The 22072-nt window shown below is 42.5% G+C and overlaps 1 protein-coding gene and 1 pseudogene across 1 annotated transcript; one reads left to right on the top strand and one right to left on the bottom strand.

Moving 5' to 3' along the window:
• The first annotated feature begins 1928 nt into the window (after nucleotides 1-1928).
• LOC137260376 (uncharacterized) lies at nucleotides 1929-14350 on the top strand (annotated as a pseudogene).
• Nucleotides 14338-20608, bottom strand: LOC137260155 (acetylcholinesterase-like). Its single transcript, XM_067797852.1, has 4 exons — nucleotides 20544-20608; nucleotides 18676-20183; nucleotides 16020-16198; nucleotides 14338-14968 (listed from the first exon to the last, which is right to left on the bottom strand). The coding sequence occupies exons 2-4, from the start codon at nucleotides 20151-20153 to the stop codon at nucleotides 14850-14852; spliced, it is 1776 nt and encodes a 591-aa protein (XP_067653953.1). The 5' UTR covers nucleotides 20154-20183; nucleotides 20544-20608; the 3' UTR covers nucleotides 14338-14849.
• Between the last annotated feature and the right edge of the window lie 1464 nt (nucleotides 20609-22072).

Below are 22072 nucleotides of genomic sequence, written 5' to 3'. Positions count from 1 at the left end.
CGCGGTTGAAGGCTTTGTGAGTTAAAAATAGGGATTACCATTATATGACACGGTTTAAACAGGATTCAAGAAGCGACTGTATTAATTTATTTTAGGTTTATCAGGAAACTTTTCACTTGCCGAGCACCCATAAGGTAGTATCATCTCAGGCGTCACATCGGTTTAACAATCTTATACAAGTACTTGTAATCCACCTAGCAGCTTTCTATCAACATCTAAAATGCCACTCAAGCAAAAAACTATATTCGTATTCATGAGCAGTATTTATCGTGGAAATAAATACATGTCGTCTTATTATTGAGAGAGGTAACAGGTCATATGTTTTGAGTCCATTCCCTTTGCTTTGAGTTGGTAAGATAAAGCTTGTTCCTATTAAGCAGGTCTTCATGAAGAAATACATGGACATGTATGCAAAACAAGCATGATGAGTATCTGAACAGCCTGCACTGGTATGTTAACACTACAGTGTGCTGGATAGTCTGATAGTTTATCAATCTATTGTAGGGAGGGTTTGATTTTGTAGTTTGTCCTTATACTATATGTGGCATATAGTGAACGTAGGCAATGTTTCAACAAGATATCATTGCTTGAAACAAATAAGAGATGTGTCAAAACACGAATGAACACAGGTGGGGTGGCAGGCTGAGGGAAATTGACACGACATCAATTGATGACAAGAAACAAAGAAAGATTTAGAGATCTTCTGTTAGTCCACTGTCAACGACAAAAATGTGAACTATTGTATTCTTTCCACACTACGTTTGTTAAATTGAAGAGGCACAGCCAGTGAGATTAATCAAGTCATGTGACATTATCTATCTTTGTGACGAAGTCAGGGTTTATTGTCATCGGCTGACACACTTCCAGGCATAGGATCATTCTAATAGTCGCTGTAACAGAGTGATGATGTTCGACAATATTAAACTGACTAATGAATCGACAACAATATACTGGAAAGTGTAGTCAATACAAATGACTGCACAAGGCAAAATGGGACAGAGAGTACGTATGCCTTTAAGCACTGTCTATGTCGTTCAATTAAGGTCCCCATAATGAGAAACAATAACGTATTACAAATATTCTTATACACATTCTAATAACAGTCACAGTATTGAAGGTGCCCATGGTTTTTATTTTCAGACATTTGGGGGATTGACGTAACGTAAACAGTAGCTCACATGAGAGTGTACGTGTGTTACACATATTTAGAGCCATTTCTGGGTGCACCATACATTTAAATAAAGTATACTTCAGTGATAAATTTTGCGTTAAACTTAGTAACGATATTGCTGATGTGACTCTAAATCTGAACTCACTCACTCACATGCCTACCATATGCACATGAACAGACAGAGGTAGCAGTAGGTAGGTAGCATCTAGCAGTGGTGAATTCTGACCAATTTGGGAATTTGTAAAGGTCAAAGCGGGTCAATGCAAAATTAACGATTATTCTGGATAGGAAATTATATAGACTTTAATAAATATTTATATATTTTTGAAACACTATGGGATACCACTGGAAAACGGTTCAGAAACGTTTTGTGTTAGCTGGGTTATATGTATGGAATCCTAAAAGGGACATTACCCTTTTGTCGCAACATGGTTATTTTTGCTACTATTTTTTTTGCCTTTGTTATGGCGACAGTGTCCTTTCTGGGATTCCAGACATATGCGCATGTCCTTACATTTCTCCTTCGGCATCAGTTCACGTGAGACCCCGTGAGATTGCGCGTGAGGAATCGGCTTCAGCGCGCAGTTGGCTTCAGTGCGCAGTTTGGCATCGGCTTGACCAGTTGGATTTCTATTGTATGTGTTCAGTGACTACTTCTGGGCGTGTTGCTTGTGTGTCAGCGATTCCACGTTACTAGGAGGTGTTCACTCTTCTGTATTTCTGAGTGTCGACCTTCGACCCCGCGAACTTTGTCAAGATGGCGACCCCGGGCAACGGTGGCGCTGGTTTATTGGAGAGACTACAGAAAGAACTTTTGAAGCCATCTTCTGTGCCTCAGTCTCAAGATACTACAGAGAACCCTTCGTACTCTGAGGTAGACAAACATTGTCTCGGGTCTAGCCCTGCACGGGCCGACCCATGTGATAACAGTGATGACAGTAAGGCGCGGTGACCCTCGCGAGAGGCACCACACGTGAAAGTGCAACCCCCATGAGGTGTGCCAGTGAAATGACATTATTGCAATCTATGCAAGCTATGCAAGAAAAACAGCTGGCTGCCTTGACGGCTGTTATTGCTGACGTTAACTTTTTAAAGCGACAGTGTTGCGAGGGTTTTGAAGTTAAAGAGATTGATAGCCCCAATCCATGCAACGATGTTAGTTTGCATAAAGCCTTCCTGGAGAACGATCAGTCAAGCGTGCAGAGCACAGCAGCGGCAAGCGGGGAAGGGACAACAGGAGTTGCCTCCCTTAGTGTATCGTCATCCAATATGGCGGCGCCAGGATCATCGTCGTTGTTTGACAAACTTGCTGCCAGATATGGCACTGAGGAAAAAAACAGGCCCCGAGGTGGACAGGGCAGTAGCGGACCTTGTGAACAAGCTTCTTCTAACGCGATTGGAAGATAAGCAACGGAAGGACCTCCATGATAAACACCCTCGCCCGGCCAATGTAAAACTCTCTGTACCGAAAGTCAACCCAGGCATTTGACAGTTGATGATGAGCGACAGTCGGGCAAGAGATGTAAAAACGCCGCACATCCAGGAGATACTATGTCAGGGACTCATGCCCATTGCGACAGCCATTACGACATGCTGAAAAATACTGATGGTTCGGATAATTCTAGGCTTACCGAGGTGTTAAGCCTTTTGTTGGACGGATTAGCTTTAGTCACATCAGCTAATTATGAACTCAGCATCCAACGTAGAGATGCCATTAGGCAAAACATCAAACCTGAGTTCAAGGGTCTATGTGCTCACAGCAAACCCGTTACAGAATTTATCTTCGGAGATAATTTGGAGTCTGACATTAAAGAGCTGTGTGAAACTAACAAGCTTATGTGTAAGGTGGGCAACCAGGCAGCACAAGGGAAAATGAGAGGCGCTTTTCGAGGAAGAAGCAGACCGGGGTTTCGTCCCTACTAGTTCAGAGGCCGCGGTCAAGGTTTTTTAGACCAGCCTTATCGCCAGGCACCTGTCAGACAGTCTCCCTACCAAAGCAACAGGCCTCCTTTCCAGCGCAGGTCACAGGGAAAGGAGGGGAAGAAAACGACTTAGAGGTTGATCTGGTTAGTGGTTCCCCAATAGAAGGTAGACTGGCAGACTTTATTGATGAATGGGAACAGCTCACCAGTGATGAAAATATTCTAGTGAAGGGGTACCGAATAGAATTTTTAGCCTTACCTAGAAAGACTCAGGTGAGAGAGACAAACCTAAATCAGAAACAAGGGGCGTACTTGGACAGAGATTCTGTCCATGCTCAACAAGGGACTTATCCAAAAGGTAGACTCAAAGAGTGATGGCTTTGTGAGTACTGTGTTTTTGGTTCCCAAGCCAAATGGAGATTATAGGGTCATACTTAATCTGAAACAATTAAACTCATCTATCGAACAATTGCTTTAAATTTTAAGATTGAACACCTTGGTAGGCTTTGTGTCTCATGACCCCTGGGTGTTATATGGCATCTATTGACCTGAAAGAGGCGTATTACTCTGTACGCATTGCAGAAGGGGACAGAAAATACCTGAGATTCATTTGGAGAGGTGTTACTTATCAATACTGTTGCCTGCCTTTTGGTTTGACATCTGCCCCTCGTGTGTTCACAAAACGTCTTAAACCTGTATTCAGTACTCTACGGCAACGGAGACATTTATCTGTTATCTACATTGACAATTCATATTTTCAGGGCCAGACTTTCCAAATTTGTGAACAAAATGTTGATGTGACCAAAACGAAATTGGAAAGATTGGGATTTTTTTATTAACTATGACAAGTCTGTGTTGAAACCCAGTCAGAATATTGTTTTCTTAGGATTTATCCTAGACTCTAGGGATATGACAATTTCGCTCACCGAGAAGAAAATATTTTTTTTTTACTAAATGTGCCTCAGTCTGCACCAAGGGCAGAACAGGGGGCTCACCATGAGACAGCTGGCAGAGCTAATTGGTATAATGGTGTCTTATTCTGGTGGCCTTTCCTTTCGGTATACTGGATCACATTGATAGAGTAAATGACAGTGTAGTGTTTAGAGTTAGTACTTTAGTGAAACAATCTAGACCAGGTACCCACTTGAAACCAGTCGAAGTGAAGCCTTTTAGCAATGACAATTTCTGTGTGATACAGTCACGTCTGGACTCCTATCTTGCCAGAACCAAGGAGCTGAGAAGAGACAATCAGTTATTGGTGAGTTTCACCGCTCCTCATTGTGGAGTGTCCAGGGAAACTATTTCCCGGTGGTTAAAATCGTCACTTGCTGCTGCAGGTATGGATACAGCTACATTTTCTGGCCACAGCACACGGGCAGCTTCTACTAGTGCTGCCCATAGTCAAGGGGTACCCATGGAGTGTATAATGAATGCTGCAGGTTGGTCTTCTGCAGGTGTCTTTAGTAGATTTTATCACAAGTCTGTTTGTAAGGAACTATCCTTTGGGCAGGCTGTCCTAGCTTCTGCAGAGTCTCGCTCTGCCTCTGTATCGGGAAGCTCTGATACAAATTAGTGGTCTCTGCAGGTTCATAATAACCATTTAATTACTGTGTTGTATTGTGGTGGTGCCAACTTCATTGTTAAGGAACATAATAATGTATTTGTACATGTGCACTTACATTATGCCTTTTTGCCTGATTAAACAGTTGATATTTGGTTATCCGTGTTGACTGTGGAACATCTTTAAAATCTCGCGGGGTCTCACGTGACCTGATGCCGAAGGAGAATTGGAAAATTAAACGAAACTTACCTGTTGAAGTTTGATTGAGATTCTCCGAGGCATCAGGGAAGAAGTGAGATCACGTTCACCCCCCCCCCCCCCCCCCTTGCACACGATGCTTAAATTCTAGTACACATACACACATAGTACACAAGATCACATATAAACATTAACCTTCATTTTAATGTTCACACACACGATCAGTGGCGCGCCAGTTTAGATATTGTTAACTCTACAGATGAGTGAGCAAGCTTTACGCCGCTCTTTGCAATATTCCAGTTATGGGCCTCATTGTGCCATGTCTGTGCCGACATCATGGATTCCAGGAATGTTGTGTGATGTTTACACTGAAATGACAGTTTGATTCTGCAGATAAAATATCCTGATGAAGCGGTCCTAAGCGGGACTTGTTATCCTTGGCCTGTCACTTCTCGTTTGACATCTTGTTAATGCGTTTGTAAAGCTGTCAACGTTTTGATCTGACATTCAGGTGACGGAATACTGATGACCTCTGGACGTCCAATGGCTCTGTTTCAAGCATTTCACTCAATCTTCGTATCTTGGTATCAACCACAAGCAACCCCAAATCCTCGTGCACAATACAAAAAGACAACCAAAAAAAAGCAAGACAAAAAAATAAGCAAAAACAAAAAAAGGTAAAACAAAAAAGAACGGTGTCTACAGAGATTGTTTTCAAAATTTGGAAAAGAAATGCAAATAGTTATTTTCTCTTTAATCCTTTAAAGCGATTCCAGTGAATCCAGTAACATAATCTGACTACATTGTGTCTCCCACACCTGTATTAGTGTAAGACATGGTGAATTGCTCCGACTGCGTAACAATTACGTCTGACAATGAAAAGGGATGGGCAAGTGTGCCTACTGCGCTAAGTCCTCCAGTCAAAGATGGCACAACACAAACGGTCAATAATAACTTGTATTAGAACAAAAAGGCTTAGCTCGGATTTGAAAGTTCTGACTGCACAGTCCAGGTGAAACCTACAACACAAGCCACAAGGTCAGAGGGCTTGTTGTCTTCTAGACAGTACAGGCAGAAAGAGCTCTTACACAAAAACAGTAATACAGAGTGATATACAGTGTTTACATAGGATTCCCACCTGAGGTGGGGTGAAAGTCACATGCACAGGACCAACGGGGAGGATAAATGTATACAAATATATGCACAAAGTGGGGCAATATGTATGCCGAACACATTTGTGATATATATATAAACCGGTTTTAATTTGTACATCACAATAACCACGACAGGACACCTGGCCTGTACAATGTATGCGGCTAAGGGAGATGGGGCATGACTGCCTGTTGGATGATCGAACTGGTCCATACGAGGCTAGCTCCAACAGCATGTCGATACACCCAGTACGCAAACCACTTGTGGTTACCCAGGATGAACATCTAATTGCATTTAATAAATTAATAAGATGTAATAAATGGATACATCATTTATACTGCTACAATTTGCGGGTGTATTATTGGTATCGATACATCATATTATTGTTGAATAAACAGTGACTTCACTTTCACCTCAAGTAGGGAAACATCCTAATAATGACACAACGGTATGTAGAAATACTACATAATTCCAAAGAAATAACTGCGATTGATATTTCATGGTAGTTAATGCTAAGGCTTTTGGCCACATTAGATTGCGTAACGCCAGACGCGAAGAGAACGAGAAAAAAGTCTTGTGTAGAAAAGTAAACACAGTTTTGAGATGACAGTAATATTCAGATGCTGAATGATCATGTAACAAATATGCCATTACCCATCAGTAGTAATATACAGATATACTGGATATGGTGACATGAGACGACGGACCCTGGTTTGTTTACATCCGGTGCAGCCTTTATGTAATGCAGCCGGAAGGGAGCCGAGGAGAGCCGAATACTACCAAAGTTGTGTGCTGCTCGGTGGAGAGGTCAGCACTGGTCAGTGCATGATAATGATCGCCACTAATTTCCTCCAGATGACACAGCTGAGCGCAGTGCAAAACAATGGAAACCGGAACAATGGTACAGCCACTTATTAATGTAGCATAAAATGGCTGAAAAGTATTAAATAAAATGGAACTTTGAATTTAGCAATTGAGCAATTTTGACAAGCAGATCAAATGAGCAAGTTACAATTCTAACACACAAAGTACTTTGCTAAAATTAATTTCCTGAGGGAAGTATTTTTCAATGAGTACATGTCATTTGTTCTTGCCATCGAGTGCACATTTGGACAGTCACAGATGAGTGACATTTGGACAGTTATTAAATAATAACGTATTAATTTGAAAACTGCTCACAATTACTTTTCTTGCTAACAGCATAACTATACATTGGAACCTAATACAGAAGACCTAGTAGTAATTTGGAGGTAAACCGGGATTCTTACCTACAACACAATCCGCAAGGTCAGAGGGCGTGTTGTCACCTAGACAGTACAGGCAGAAAGGGGACGATTTCGAGCTTGGGGGTCCCACGCTCCCTCTCGCCACCTTCACGCGACAACATACCCCCTGGGGATTGGCTGAAATACTGTTACTATGGGTGCCTTGAGCCCCCAAACCTTATCAGATATTTGGGAAAGAGAGGGATTGTGGGTTACTAGTGCAAGGGCCAGAGACAAAATATCCAGCCTTTACATTAGGATAATAGTTGTATAGTTGTATTATCCTGTCATGGTGTAACAATGAATCAGTGTTTGCTTGAATCATATAACGATGAAAGCTTTTCATGTATGTGATTATGCTGTCTGGACCTAAAAATCACAGAGTGATATATGTTTATTAATGACAATATAAGTCATAATTGTTTTGTTGAAAGTGTCCATTGACGTATCACATCGCATATGTATGTTCCGTCATTGTGTGATGGCAGTCACTCATAATAGTCACATTGTCTTGTATGGGGTATTCGTGGACAGAGAATGACGATGTAAGATCTCACAAAATATGGCAAGATAAATATACTTCTAAAACTTTGTTTTTCTGTTGTTGATGATGATGGGGAAATCATGTCCTTCAGCGTTAAAGTTGCCCTCCATATACACAGTCAGATGTGAATTCATTTGAATGCATCTTTGGGTACGTTCTCGTGGTGGCTCAGGGGATTAGGCACAGACTACGAGGGTGCGGGTTTGAAGCCACGAAAGTGCTCAACCCAACACAATTACTAGAATGTATAGCGTGTATAGTGTCGACCGTTACGTCTGTCTGCTTTACTCAGTGTAGCGTATAAAGTATCGACCGTTACGTCTGTCTGCTTTACTCAGTGTAGCGTGTATAGTATCGACCGTTATGTCTGTCTGCTTTACTCAGTGTAGCGTGTATAGTATCGACCGTTATGTCTTTCTGCTTTACTCAGTGTAGCGTGTATAGTATCGACCGTTACGTCTGTCTGCTTTACTCAGTGTAGCGTGTATAGTATCGACCGTTACGTCTGTCTGCTTTACTCAGTGTAGCGTGTATAGTATCGACCGTTACGTCTGTCTGCTTTACTCAGTGTAGCGTGTATAGTATCGACCGTTATGTCTGTCTGCTTTACTCAGTGTAGCGTGTATAGTATCGACCGTTATGTCTGTCTGCTTTACTCAGTGTAGCGTGTATAGTATCGACCGTTATGTCTGTCTGCTTTACTCAGTGTAGCGTGTATAGTATCGACCGTTACGTCTGTCCGTTATGTCTGTCTGCTTTACTCAGTGTAGCGTGTATAGTATCGACCGTTATGTCTGTCTGCTTTACTCAGTGTAGCGTGTATAGTATCGACCGTTATGTCTGTCTGCTTTACTCAGTGTAGCGTGTATAGTATCGACCGTTATGTCTGCCTGCTTTACTCAGTGTAGCGTGTATAGTATCGATATAGATGACACGGTTTAAATACGATACGATTCAAAAAGTGTTTCTATTAGTTTTGGTTTGTGGGGAATGTTTTCACTTTCCAAATATCCCTAATACCGCATCAGCATCTGCAATGCCACTCAAACATAAAACTATAGAACTATGGAACTATAGAACTATGTCTGTCTGCTTTACGACGAAATGTCGCGTTGTCGTATTGTCGCGTGTCGTGCTTTGTTAAAATATTGACCACAGTATGGATTATAACGTATTTACTAAAACGCGACACGCGACAATGCGACAACGAGACATTTTGATGAAATGTCGCGTTGTCGCATTGTCGCGTGTCGCGTGTCACGTTTTGGCTGATATCTTAAAATACATCCTGTAGTCAATATGTTAACAAAGCGCGACGCGCGGCGATGCGTCAATGCGACGTTTCATCAAAATTTTATTAGTCACGGCGGAATATAAAACTATCACAAGCATGATTATTTTTCGATATTTTTAAAGAGTTCAGATACCCAGGGATTCACATCAGAACAATAATAAATGAACGTACATCTAGCCGTGAAGTCCAGAGTGGTTGAGCGTCGTCGCTTAACGGAATGGTTCTATTCATACTGACCATTTTGCTGAAAATTATTACGATATAGCAGCCGTAGGTTTGAAACGATACAAGTACATGTGTATGGCTGGATCTAGTATCCGTATGAGAAAATTATGAGGTATACTGTGAATCAGACTACGTGCAGGATTACTAATATAGGATTCAAACAGAAATGAAAACGGGCATCACACCGACAAATGGGCGCAACCCACGGCAAACAGGTTGCCCAATTTGGTCGCAACTTACGACCAGCAATGGGGTAGATACATTCTGCTCCGGGTCCACACGGGAGAAGAGCGCTTAACGTTATCCAGCGCCCACCACGAGGAGGTGGCTCTTCACAGGTGTCTGCTCTACAATGGTCACGATTCGTTCGTACGTACGTACGTGAGTGAGTGAGTGAGGTTTTACACCGCTTTGAGCAATATTCCAACAATATCACGGCAGGGGACACCGGATATGGGATTCACACACTGTACGATTTGGGGAACTGAACCCGTGTCTTTTAGCGTGAGGAATGGACGCTTTAACCATTAGGTTATTCCACCGTTTCCAAGATAACATAGATGCACTAATGATGATATATGATATAGAAAATTCCCCGAATTTTACACGAAAAATCACAGAAGATATACCGAATTCCCCCATCAGAAGATTGGAGATCATTTGGAGTCTCCAGGTAGGACTTCTGGTGGTTGAGGGCAGAGCAGCTAGGAACAGTGTTCCTATTGCCTAACACACCACTTCTACCCTGACTTCACCTTGACGGGTGGTAGAATGGGTCCGGTTCTCTCTACCGGCTGGTCACGCCAAGCCCTGTGCGCGGTGACTACTTTTGCACATTAAAGCTATTATTGGAGCTTGGCCATTTCTATAGTAGTGGGTGGGAAGCTCGGATGATGAAGTCTAAAACACTAACCATGGCTTGTGGAACAAAAAGAGGTAAATGTCTCCTTGAAAATGATCCTTCGAACAACGACCCCAGACTGTCCAAACGGATTGATTACTGGCCACGTTTTGTTGTCAGGGAAACAAAAGGTGACACATGATTGAAGCTAAACCCGTTTGCTGTGTCTGTAGCACGATAACACAACGATGGATGAAAGGTTTCAACACTGTTCTTAAATTCCGACGGTATAGAGCTATAACAGTCAACAGTAACAACAATCAGGATGCGGTGGAGGCTGTGAGAGTAGCTATGACCAGGTATAACCATGGTTGTTCTTCGGACTTCTCTGCTCAGTTCAGCGCCCTTCTATGCCTCAAGTTGCCTTTCTCTGTCTACTTTTTCCCGGGAACACGTAGCGTCCAGTCAGCAATACGCGGTGTCCAGTCAGCATTTCTCTGGACGGCTACCGACGTAGCGCCCAGTCAGCAATACGCGGTGTCCAGTTAGCATTTCTCTGGACGGCTTACCGACGTAGCGCCCAGTCAGCAATACGCGGTGTCCAGTCAGCATTTCTCTGGACGGCTTACCGACGTAGCGCTCAGTCAGCAATACGCAGTGTCCAGTCAGCATTTCTCTGGACGGCTAACGACGTAGCGCCCAGTCAGCAATACGCGGTGTCCAGTCAGCATTTCTCTTGACGGCTTACCGACGTAGCGTCCAGTCAGCAATACGCGGTGTCCAGTCAGCATTTCTCTGGACGGCTTACCGACGTAGCGTCCAGTCAGCAATACATAGCGACCAGTCAGCATTTCACTGGACAGTTGGAAAAATTATCACGAACTCAGTCTTTATCTGTTCCATCAGCCAGTCATTAGTGGTGGACAACATAAACATATCTTTATCTGATCACAAATTCTTGATCAGCACTGAATGAATTTTGTCTTCCATGGAAAACAAGCCTGCCCATCTACACATCCTTCAATCATAGTGTTACATGTCTAGGTGTATCCAGGGGCGGTGGGGTAGCCTAGTGGTTAAAGCGTTCGCTCGTCACGCCGAAGACCCGGGTTCGATTCCCGACATGGGTACAATGTGTGAGGCCCATTTTCCGGTGTCCCCCGCCGTGATATCGCTTGAATATTGCTAAAAGCGGCGTAAAACCAAACTCACTCACTAAGTGTATCCAAGGCATTGCTTGTGATGCAAAAAGTATTAACATATTTCCTTTCTGGTGCGCTGTTGATCGAGTTCAGCTAAAGGCAACAGTCAACCAACTAGCTGAACACTGATACTTTGTTGGCGTTCCGTTTACCATCATGACCTGATAGACCAAACACTGACCACGAGCAGGGGAAACGTGCGAGATCGCAATCCCTTGTTTGCAGACATGTCTAAACTTGATATCTTTTCTGAGATGAGAGATCAGGGTGTACTATATGTCAAACGTTTCACAACCCGTAAAAACGACACAACCATTACACTGGGCAGGTGTATGACTATGCTTCTCGTAACAGGCGACTAACGGGACCCTTGGTCAGGCTCGCTGACGTGGTTAACACATGTAATCGGTTCCCAATTAAGCAAATCGATGCTCATGCTGTTGATCACTGGATTATCTGGTCCAGAGTTGATTATTGCTGAGTGCAACGTAAAACAAACTCACTCACTCCATCAGCATTCTGTCTACAGGACACTTATTTAAAACAGACGGACATTTCTGACTATTGCATATCATTCTTTTTCACCCAATGGTGAGCCAGTGGGAGCCAGTACCCATCAGTAGGAGCCAGAACCCATCAGTGGGAGCCAGTAATCATCAGTGGGAGCCAGTACCCACACTGCCTACGGCTTGTTTCAAATGTATGTACAAGAGAATGTTGGAAACCTCGATATTATTTTCGCACGTGTAGCTTGTTTGAGGCCGTTAGGCCGAGACAAGTTTCACGTGCGAAAATAATAAGAGGTTGAGGACTTTCTCCTACTTAAAACAAAGTTCGATCAAGTATATAACTCAAACCAATGTTCTTGTGATATTCAAGAGCCAAACTAATGGAGGACTGTTCTAGCTGTACATGGCCATGCCCAAACGTGTCGTTAAAACACGCAAATAAACTATAGGAGGACGGTGGTTATATATATTCGTGTACATCATGACACATCGTGTGACTCGGTAGGCCTATGCAGTATGAGTGATTCTGACATAGATGTGTTTGTTACACAACACAGTTTTACAGACACTTTTGAGGTTGACGTTAATTCAGATTTTGAGATGTTATTAAAATCTGATTGTGATTATAATGCACTTCCAAACTTCGATGTGGGACAATGTGAGCAGGTTGATCTTGAAGGTTTTTCTTCTGGTTCTGATACTGATTTTACTTCAGCAGGGTTCGGCCAGTCAGCATCAGATTTTGACATTAAGAAAAGCTTAATGTTTTTCATAGCTGAGGTCGGAAATCAGAAGGGCGAGGAATATCGTGGAAATACGCTTTTACGAAATTGTCTCATCTCTGCAGTATTACATCAGAAGAAATGGCACGCATTTAAACCTTTTCGAGTCTCAGTTCTTTCAGGGATTAAGATCCGTGTTTGATGCAAGAAGGAAGTCGCTGGCTATACAGAGAATTGGAATAGAGAAAAGACAGGCTGAAGTGATCAGTGTAGATCAGGAGGACGTGTTGTGGGAGAAGGAGATCTTAGGGGAGCTCAGCCCACAACAGCTATTAGATACAATGGTGTACCTCATTGTCCTCAATTGTGCTCTTAGAGAAGGCGATGAGCATAGGTATCTCAGAACGGGTCCAAACTCACAGTTCGAAATAACAGTAGATGTAGATGGGTCAAAACGTCTCAGATACATGGATGATGTATCCAAAACCAACAGAGGTGGCTTAAAACATCGAAAGTGTGAAAGAACATGTGTCTACGTCTTCCAGAATTTAGATCGTCCAGAGAGATGCCTTGTCCGGCTTTATGAAAAGTACATGTCACTCAGGTGAACTATCAATGGATTTGGCAGGAAAATATGCTTCCTGCTTTATCTTCATAGTTTGTCTACGCGCAGAATCAGTTGCATCTGGTCTACCTTTCACAAACCAAATGGGTTTAGTCATTGCCTGCTTCTCGTAAACTTCTTTCGGCTCCAGTCCGTCTTATCCCTGTTTCTTATCAGGCTCGCTGACTTGTCTGACACACCTAATCGTGTAATAATTCCAATTGCTCATGTTATTGATCACTTCTTTGTCCAGACTCGATTATGTACAGACCGCCACCATGGAGCTAGAATATTGTTGAGTGCGACGTAAAAGTAGACTCACTCACTAAGGCATAATTGAAATGAGATACTTAAACCTATGCAAGGGACTGTATCATTAATCACTTTAACTGTAGTATGTTTCAGACTTTGGAAACTTGTGTTTACAGTAATTACATTTGAAAATTGCCAATTTTTAGACCTAAAGACGGAAAGTGCACTGCTTTTTACTTGAGGCCCCTGAAATGTATTCAAGAAGATGCATGGTATGCTGATATTCCGGTTGGATTGCACCTTTTGAGAGGCACTGTCGGACGACTATGTAAAATGGCAGGATTTGGTGCATTTTATGCAAATCATTCACTGAGGGCGACAACAGCAACACGTCTCTATGATTCTGGCCTGGACGAGCAGCTGATAGCTGAGAGGACAGGACACAGGTCTCTGGCAATCCGAAGCTACAAGGCATGGCTAGCTGATACATTTGAATCTTGTTTGCATTGTTTGCGTTTCCGAAATATAAAGAATGAATATCGTTCAGTGTGCGCATAAGAAAAAATCTCCAGGAAACTATTTCGATAATGTATAAATTCATTCCTTTATTGTAGAGGACCACAGCAGAGATGGACGCCCGCGTAGATGGCGTCATTCATAGGAAATCCAGTAAAAGTACATGTGCGGCTCTATCGACAGTCAGCAGGCCTTCTGAGACAGACACGGCACCGTCAACAGCAGCTGCATCAGGTTTTGACCACCATCAACAAGAGTGATGACGGCACTGCTTCGAAAAAGGAACGTGATTTGAAAGTTGTCCTGAGGGACGGTGTTGACGTGTCGCTGACAGCTGTGAGTGAACGTTACACCGGCCATGACATAATCTAATGTTATTTATTAAGACAATTGAGAACATCAAACACATTTCCTGGGGTAAGGTCGCCCGGGAATTTGTCAAAACATAATTTTGTGCAAATCCTGCTGTATTATGGGAGGGTCATCGCTCGTCTATGGGAGGGTAACCATTCTAGGAAAACTAAGGGACGATTTGATATTTATACTCAAACTATTGTAGAGTCAGCAAAATGATTACATCTATTCAAATATCAAGAATGTTCGCGTAAGTTGTTAAATATTATTTACAAACCGTCGGTATATTTTTAGACTATTGCTGAGCGCGACTTAAAGCTAAACTCACTCACTCACTCACTCACTCATTCTGTATAGCCTTACGTCATGACTTTAACCATTATTGTCGTGTGATAACGCACGATAGATTGAATCAAGATGAGCCAGGCCTGCTCTAATGTGATATGTCCAATGGCTGCTAACATGTAGCCAAGACGAGTTACCATGGCACTTTCTATGGTGGCTGCATCTTCATTCGCTACAGGAGGAACCACAGTAGACGTGCACCAGTCATAAGGGCCATGATATGAAGTATACGTGTATATGAAGATCTTTGACTGGCGTTTGTGCAAACGGGGGACGGCGCTGGTGTAGTGTCTACAAAAGAACATGAATACTCGGGTTATGTTAATACGAAATGAATGAAACAAATGTACATACAGATATTGCTAAAATTATTTTTCATCTTGATTATGTTGAAATAATGTATACGCTGCGTGTATGTGTGGATGATCTTTAAGAATGGTGATAACAGGAGTAATTAGTTTTATGGTATGTGCATTGTAGGCCATGCTAATAATAAACCAGATCACCAAGAATGACAGTAGTTAACCAACCTAGCGAGCCTGACCACCCGATCCCGTTATCGTCTGTCACGTGACGTGAAGATTCTGATACATGTTTGGTCTTCAGCATCCCGAGTTTAGTCTTAATAGGCGACCAACGGGATCGGGTTGTCAGACTCGCAGACTTGGCTTGGTTGACACATGTCATCCTATCCTAAATCTGCAGATCGATACTCATGCTGTTGATCACTTGAATGTATGTTAGAGAGTCTACCATTAAGAACATGGAGCCACTTTGCTGGAATATTGGTGGATGGGGCGTTAAAATAACCACAACAGACACACCTTATTAACGAAGGAGATATAGTTCACAATAAAAAATTGTAATAACAGCCCACTCGAATGTGAAAGACACGTTACTTTTTTTGTGAGTGAGTGAGTAATGTTTTACGTCGCATTCGGCAATATACTAGTAACATCACGACGGGGGACAACGGAAAAAGGCATCACGCGTGAGAAGCGAACGCTTAGATCACTAGGCTAACCCACCGCCCGTGGGCACTGGCAACGTCGCGGACACCCAGCCTATCACCAGTTGAATGGGACCATATATACCCGACACAATCAAGTCCAACAATATGTTAAGGTGGCGGTGAATTAGCGTAATGGTCAAAGCGTTCGCTCCGCACGCCAATGACCCGAGTTCCCAACCTGGGTACAATCTGTGAAGCCCATATCTGGCGTACGCTGTTGTGATATTGCTGAAGTACTGCTAAAAAGCGTAAAACCAAACTCACTCACTCACTCAAGTACCATTAAGGAGAAAATTATAAAGCAACACGATCACCTGAAACTACCCGTACCTTTATCATGGCAGCTGTGGTCTTGTACCAGAGGTAATATATTGTTGATGAAGTTGCATTGTTGGTGGTGTAGACGTTGTCTGGTTGCTAGGTCACCAACATCTAAGGTCATGTACTGAGCCGTTGGTTGTTTAAACACTCCCCACTTGCTTCTCAATGAGACGGGCTCATTGGGGTTTCTGAAATTAATCAGAATGGGACATAGCAACAGGATGCTGGAAGCCAGGTTATGAACGTTAAGTACAATGCTGTCAGATATTGAAGCTAATGTCTGTTATGCACACAGTTGTAAAAGTGTGTTTTGGAGAGAAAAGTGTGTTTTGGGGAGATTTGTTTTATGTGTAGAGCTCCATAATGGCAAAGACATTGTATATTTGTCATATATTGTAGCTGTAGTACCCGTATTCCGGTGCGTATTGCGATATACTGGGATCTTCACTGTTTGACATTAATTGTACTTGCAGAGCCTATTTTCTACATATTAAAACCCACAAAATACAATTTAAAATTGATATTGAGCGATAGCATTTTATTTTGTATATCGCATGTAGAGTAAGGTGTTTGGTCAGTTAATTACAGTAATTGAGTAATAAACTTCAGTGAGAATGAAAGCCTTTGTGGGTTTTGATTCAAACCTGAAAGATATTCACAAAACTTCCTATGTTTATATATGCCATTTCAAAAATAAAGCCCATTGCAACGCGTATTGCGATATGCCGAAAGATATTAATTTTGTTCATGAACCTTAACAGTGAAAACGACTACCATCTCGGGGTGTTGGTATTATGCATTGCAATTTACCTGTAGGATTAAATGGGCATGCACATTGCATGGAACACCGAGAACAAGTAGGTTTGGTCTAAGATAAAGCTCGTCACGTACCGCGCGTGCATTTGTTTCACTGTTCCAACGACTGTGCTTACTCCCTTGTCATACAAAGCAATAACAGCGAGTTGAAACTGTGATCGTTTATCAAACAACTTTTATCCTAAACTGAATACAATTCTGATATTTAAATGTTCGATTGGCAAGGTAAAAGTATGAAGATTCGCATTCCGAATTTTAATTTATTCGATGTGCTAGTTTTGTTTAAGGTGAAATTCATCGGTACGTTTTCAGTGCAAACAGACTATAGGTAAATTAGAATGCACAACACCGACACATCAAGATAGTGAACGTATTCACTGTTAAGGGTTCATGAAGAAATATCTTTCGGTTTATTAAAATTTGAAGTGAAATTCATCGCTAGGTTTTCACTACAAACAGACTATAAAATAGGTTGGGAGATAAAATTCTCAGACACCTGTTTTTGGTCTCTGAATAATATCGACGTCAAGAACTATGAACATGGGATTTTACTGACGCTTCATTAAACGTGGATTTGACTTCTTAGGTCCGGGCTAGACTATTGATCTTCAATTGCCCATGCATGTCGGTAGAGGCGACATGAACATGTGATTTTACAGACGCTTCGTGAAACATGAATGTGACTTCTGATTAACAACCCGTGAACATCCGGGTTATTATTGATCTTCAGTAGTCCATGTTTGTCGTAAGAAGCGACCGACTTGGTTGACCCATGTCATATCCAAATATTGCAGATGGATGTTCATGCTATTGATCACTAGATTGTCTGGTAGAAAATCTATTATTTGCAGACCGCTCCATATAGCTGGAATATGGCTCACTGTGGCGTAAAACTAAACTCGCGCCCTCTGATTAACGATCAATCAATCGTTAAAGACTAACCCCTCCGGAAATGTGTTGCTGTGTGAAATCCACACAGACACACACGCTGCACTTCTGTCAGTAACAATTGTCTTCCGAAGAGAGTTCTTAAAACCTCATCATTCAATGTACGTTGATCACTGCTAAAATTGTAATCCTAGAATGTAGTATTTAATTAATGGCTACATGGCTCAAAGTTCGCCAACAGCTGAAGGGATGATGTAAATCCAGCCTATGTAGCAAAGTGTAATGTAGGTCCCCATGGTCCCTATTTATAATACGTTTTTGTTGAAAGGCTTTTAAAACGTATAAGTATATTTATTGTTAGTTCTTATCTGTGTTTCATCACGATATGACTGAAATATGGCCGATGTTAACGCACTCAATGAGCCACTCACTCAACTATTCACTCTGTGTAACATGTTGAGTGAATGATGTCACCACCATGTTCTCTTCAGTTGTATAATACATTCAAATAAATCATTGTCGTGTAGTTCTACAAATAACCTGGACTTAGATTTACGAAGCTCTCTTAACGCTATGATAGTCGTAAGATAATGTCACGACTATGTTAGTGTTAAGAGAGCTTCGAAAATCGAGGCGCTGGAGTGAAATTCTAATCCGTGGTGCTATAAGCTTAAGAGCTTCGATACTCTCGAAGCCATTTCTAAACTAAATGAGGTGAGGATGCCCAGTGTTAAAGAACTGGTCTGTCATGCACAATACACGTGTTCGATTCTCCACACAGATACAATGTGCTATTCCCATTTCAGGTGTCCTCCAGCGAGACATTGCTGGAATATTGCTGAACGCTGCGTAAAGCCATACTCACTCACTGCTAAACTAAAAGAGTGCATGGACCAAGCCACCATTACCGACAACCGTAATACATTTTGACCCCGAAGTCTTTATCCATAGTTCAACTCACCCTGTTTTGGCGAAGTTAGTCCAGTAGGTCATGATACTCCTGCTGAGGTCCACTTCATCCTGTTTGAATCCCAGTGTCGTGTCAAGCGGGAGGCCGAACACCATCTCAAGTTCATACGTATGTGTCGCTCCTATCCAGATGGGATATTTGCTGTTGGACTGGCGGTGGTTATAGCTGTACATGTAGGTATCATTGTGTTCCGAGTAGAACGAACAGAAGGCGACAGCTCTACAAATGAACTCCAGATCATCCCGGATGCTGTTAAGGATCTTTGCATAGTTGATAGGGATCAATGGATCCTGCATGTCTTCATAAAATAATCTCAAGGCTTCGGCTTTAGATTCCGGACCGGAGAATCGCGTGTAAGGCTTCTTGACTTCGAGATACTTTTCCCTGGTCAGGCCGTCTCGAGTGAAGTTTGTCAGCAGAGGTAACATGAGGACAGTTGACTCATCCTTATTGCAGCCCTGTAATATGTTCGTCTTCTTGAACTGACCCGTCAGCATCAACGTCCGGGGGTCATCTGTCAAGAAATGCTTGTCTATGACAGGTGCGTGAGCTCTTCCTTGTTTCAGGCCTTCCACAAAGGCGGGCGTGATGGCTTCAGACTCCACATTCTGAAGACAGGTGAAGATATCATCGTCCGTGTTGTTATTGCAGCCGACGAGGGCGGCGAAGGATCTGACGTATGACCTCGCTGTACTGTGGTCTTGATACACATGGCGACCCAGATTCTGAACGGGGGACCCACTCTCCAGTATTCCGTATTTGAACAGGTCACGGGACAGAGGCGACAAAAGGTGCAGACCTACCGACACTGCGCCAGCACTTTCTCCAAATATGGTTACCCTGTCGACGTCACCACCAAAATTGGCTATGTTATCACTGACCCATTTCAAGGCCATCAGCTGATCCATCAAACCCATGTTGCCGGGTATTGTATCTGGGCCCAAGTATCCAAAACCCAGGGGCCCAAGCCTGTAGTTGATGGTCACAAGGATCACGTCATTCTCACCAGCGAGATACTGCCCGTTATATAAACCAAGACGATTAGATCCCATGCCCCATCCCCCGCCATATATGAACACCATGACTGCCAGCGTAGATGCGTGTGAGATGTTCGAAGGCCTCCATAAACTCAAGTAAAGACAGTCCTCGCTGATGTTGCCTGGAGTCTTGCGGTAGTCCTCGGGGAAACTGAAGATGTCCCTGGGTTGAAGGCAGGAAGGTTTCTCAGTAGTGGCATTCAGGATCTCTGGATCCCAAGAATCAGGAGGAAGTGGATGTTTAAAGCGGAGGTTTCCAACTGGAGGTTTAGCAAATGGTATCCCGTGGAAAACGTCCACATTTTTCCCAAGAACAGACAGCGTTGTGCCTCTCAATCTGCCTTCAGTTGTGTTCACCTCTTGCCCATGAACGACGTAGACGCAGCAAATAATCGACACAACTGTTGCCAAAAAAAGCTCTTTTCGCGCCATGTTGTTACGTGGGAAGATAGCGCTGAGCTACTGAAATCAGAATGAAGATTTCATTGGACCGTGCATCCCATAAAAGCTGTTCTTTGGCCCCCAAAATTTCAGCCGAGTTATCTTGCTAAGTTTATAAGTTAAAACGTCTACTATAAGTCCCCTGGGGACAACGCAAGGGCACGTGATAAGGGTTTCGTGACTGCTGATTTGGATTATCGAAAATGGACAGTTTCTTTTCATGACCTATAATGGGGCAGATAAAATTGCTTATATGGTTTCATATTCACGCCACGTCAGTGTAAGCTTAAAAAATCTCAGTTTAAAGAAAGATTTAACCCTCATCGAACAATGCCTTACAATATTTACATGAAACAGTGCTACATCAAGATATGTCCTCACCTGTAAAGCTCTGGTATACCGTCTAAAATGGGGTGAACTTTAACTGTAAGAATGTCCTCTGTCATGTGGAGGCTGTGACCCTTGTTCGTCGCACTGGGGAAATACCGCTATACCTGTGGACAAAGGAATGTTGGCGGTCGGGGGATCTAATCCGGTCTCATATAAAGACTCGCATTTAATGTACTATGACCTGTTTGAGTAGTGTGTCTTCTAGTTTAACGATGCAATCATAAATTGTCCAGCTATATGACGGCGGTCTGCAGATAATGGAGTTTGGAGTAGGCAATCCAGTGATCATCAGCATGAGAATCATGTTTCACTCGCGAATGACTACCCAGTCGCGTTAGTCACCTTTTACTATAGGCATGGGTTGCTGAAGATCAGCTCTCATCTGCCTTGTATGAGCTGTTGTGAGGTACCCTGCAAACCATCTGTTGAAATTATGCACTTGCAGGGTATTCATTCTGAATGCGTCCTCGCACTAGTTCCCAGCTTGTCAGCAGCATATACGCCAAGTCTGATATTCCTTTTTTCCCGATGGAAAGTTGCCACGATAACCAGACATACTCTGTCCCCAGTTACATACAGGTTCCCGAAACCGGAGCAACATAATGCGAACAGCATAGTAAGCACGTTGTGACTTAGCAAGTGTTTCTAATGCTGGATGCGAACTGATTCTGCAAGCATTTTCATACTACGACGTATCTATCAGGTTCTCTTCCGGTCGGCAAGTCCTTTGAAGCCTCTGTCAAACCTTCAACATGTCTGATGGACACTAGTGTTTCTTGGATGTACGAATCACTTACTTGTTGCCACTCATGTCAACACTTGCTGTTATTTCCTGCAAACATATCATAGATAAAAGCAACTGCCGATGTCGGACATCTCCTGTGTTTGATTCAGAACATACATATTGTATGACTGAACACCGTTATTATTGCGCAGATGAAGAGCTAATAACAAGCTAGAAGACTTGTTCAGTTCTCAAGAACCTTTCCGACACTGACAATTCCAAATAGAAAATCGTAAAGATACCGAACTATTATGCTGTTTTAAATGAACGATAAAACTATTTAAGAAAAATGTTGGCACTGAAGAATTTAGATTGATTTACTTTGTTCTATTAAAACTCACAGTATCATGAAATCTCCAGTAACAAGTGACTCACTGCCCTCTGTACCTCACGTTACTGCCATTAGTGATCGGTAGACTTGAGTGATTGACCTTATTACATGTGTTCCAAATGCGGCTAATATGCCTGAGCCTAGTCTTCCAGAATATATAACTGCAAACAAACACACACACACAAATAAAACAAACAAAAAAACAAAAACAAAACAAAACAAAACAAAACAAAATAACAACAACAATAATTTTAAAATCTCCCTGTCCGTTGTGTCACTTAGATTCAACAGACCAGAGTTGTCAAATGCTAACAACAGAAAGGCTGTATGATGTTGAGTTTGAGGAGGCTACCAGCTGTGTGTGTCATAGTATTGTTGATGTTCATGTCTTACATTCTCCAACCA

Source organism: Haliotis asinina, chromosome 13 (assembly GCF_037392515.1).
Source record: "Haliotis asinina isolate JCU_RB_2024 chromosome 13, JCU_Hal_asi_v2, whole genome shotgun sequence".
In the NCBI taxonomy this organism is placed as follows: Eukaryota; Metazoa; Mollusca; class Gastropoda; order Lepetellida; family Haliotidae; genus Haliotis; species Haliotis asinina.
The sequence above is the reverse complement of the archived record's forward strand: the minus strand, read 5'-3'. Positions and strand labels throughout refer to the sequence as shown.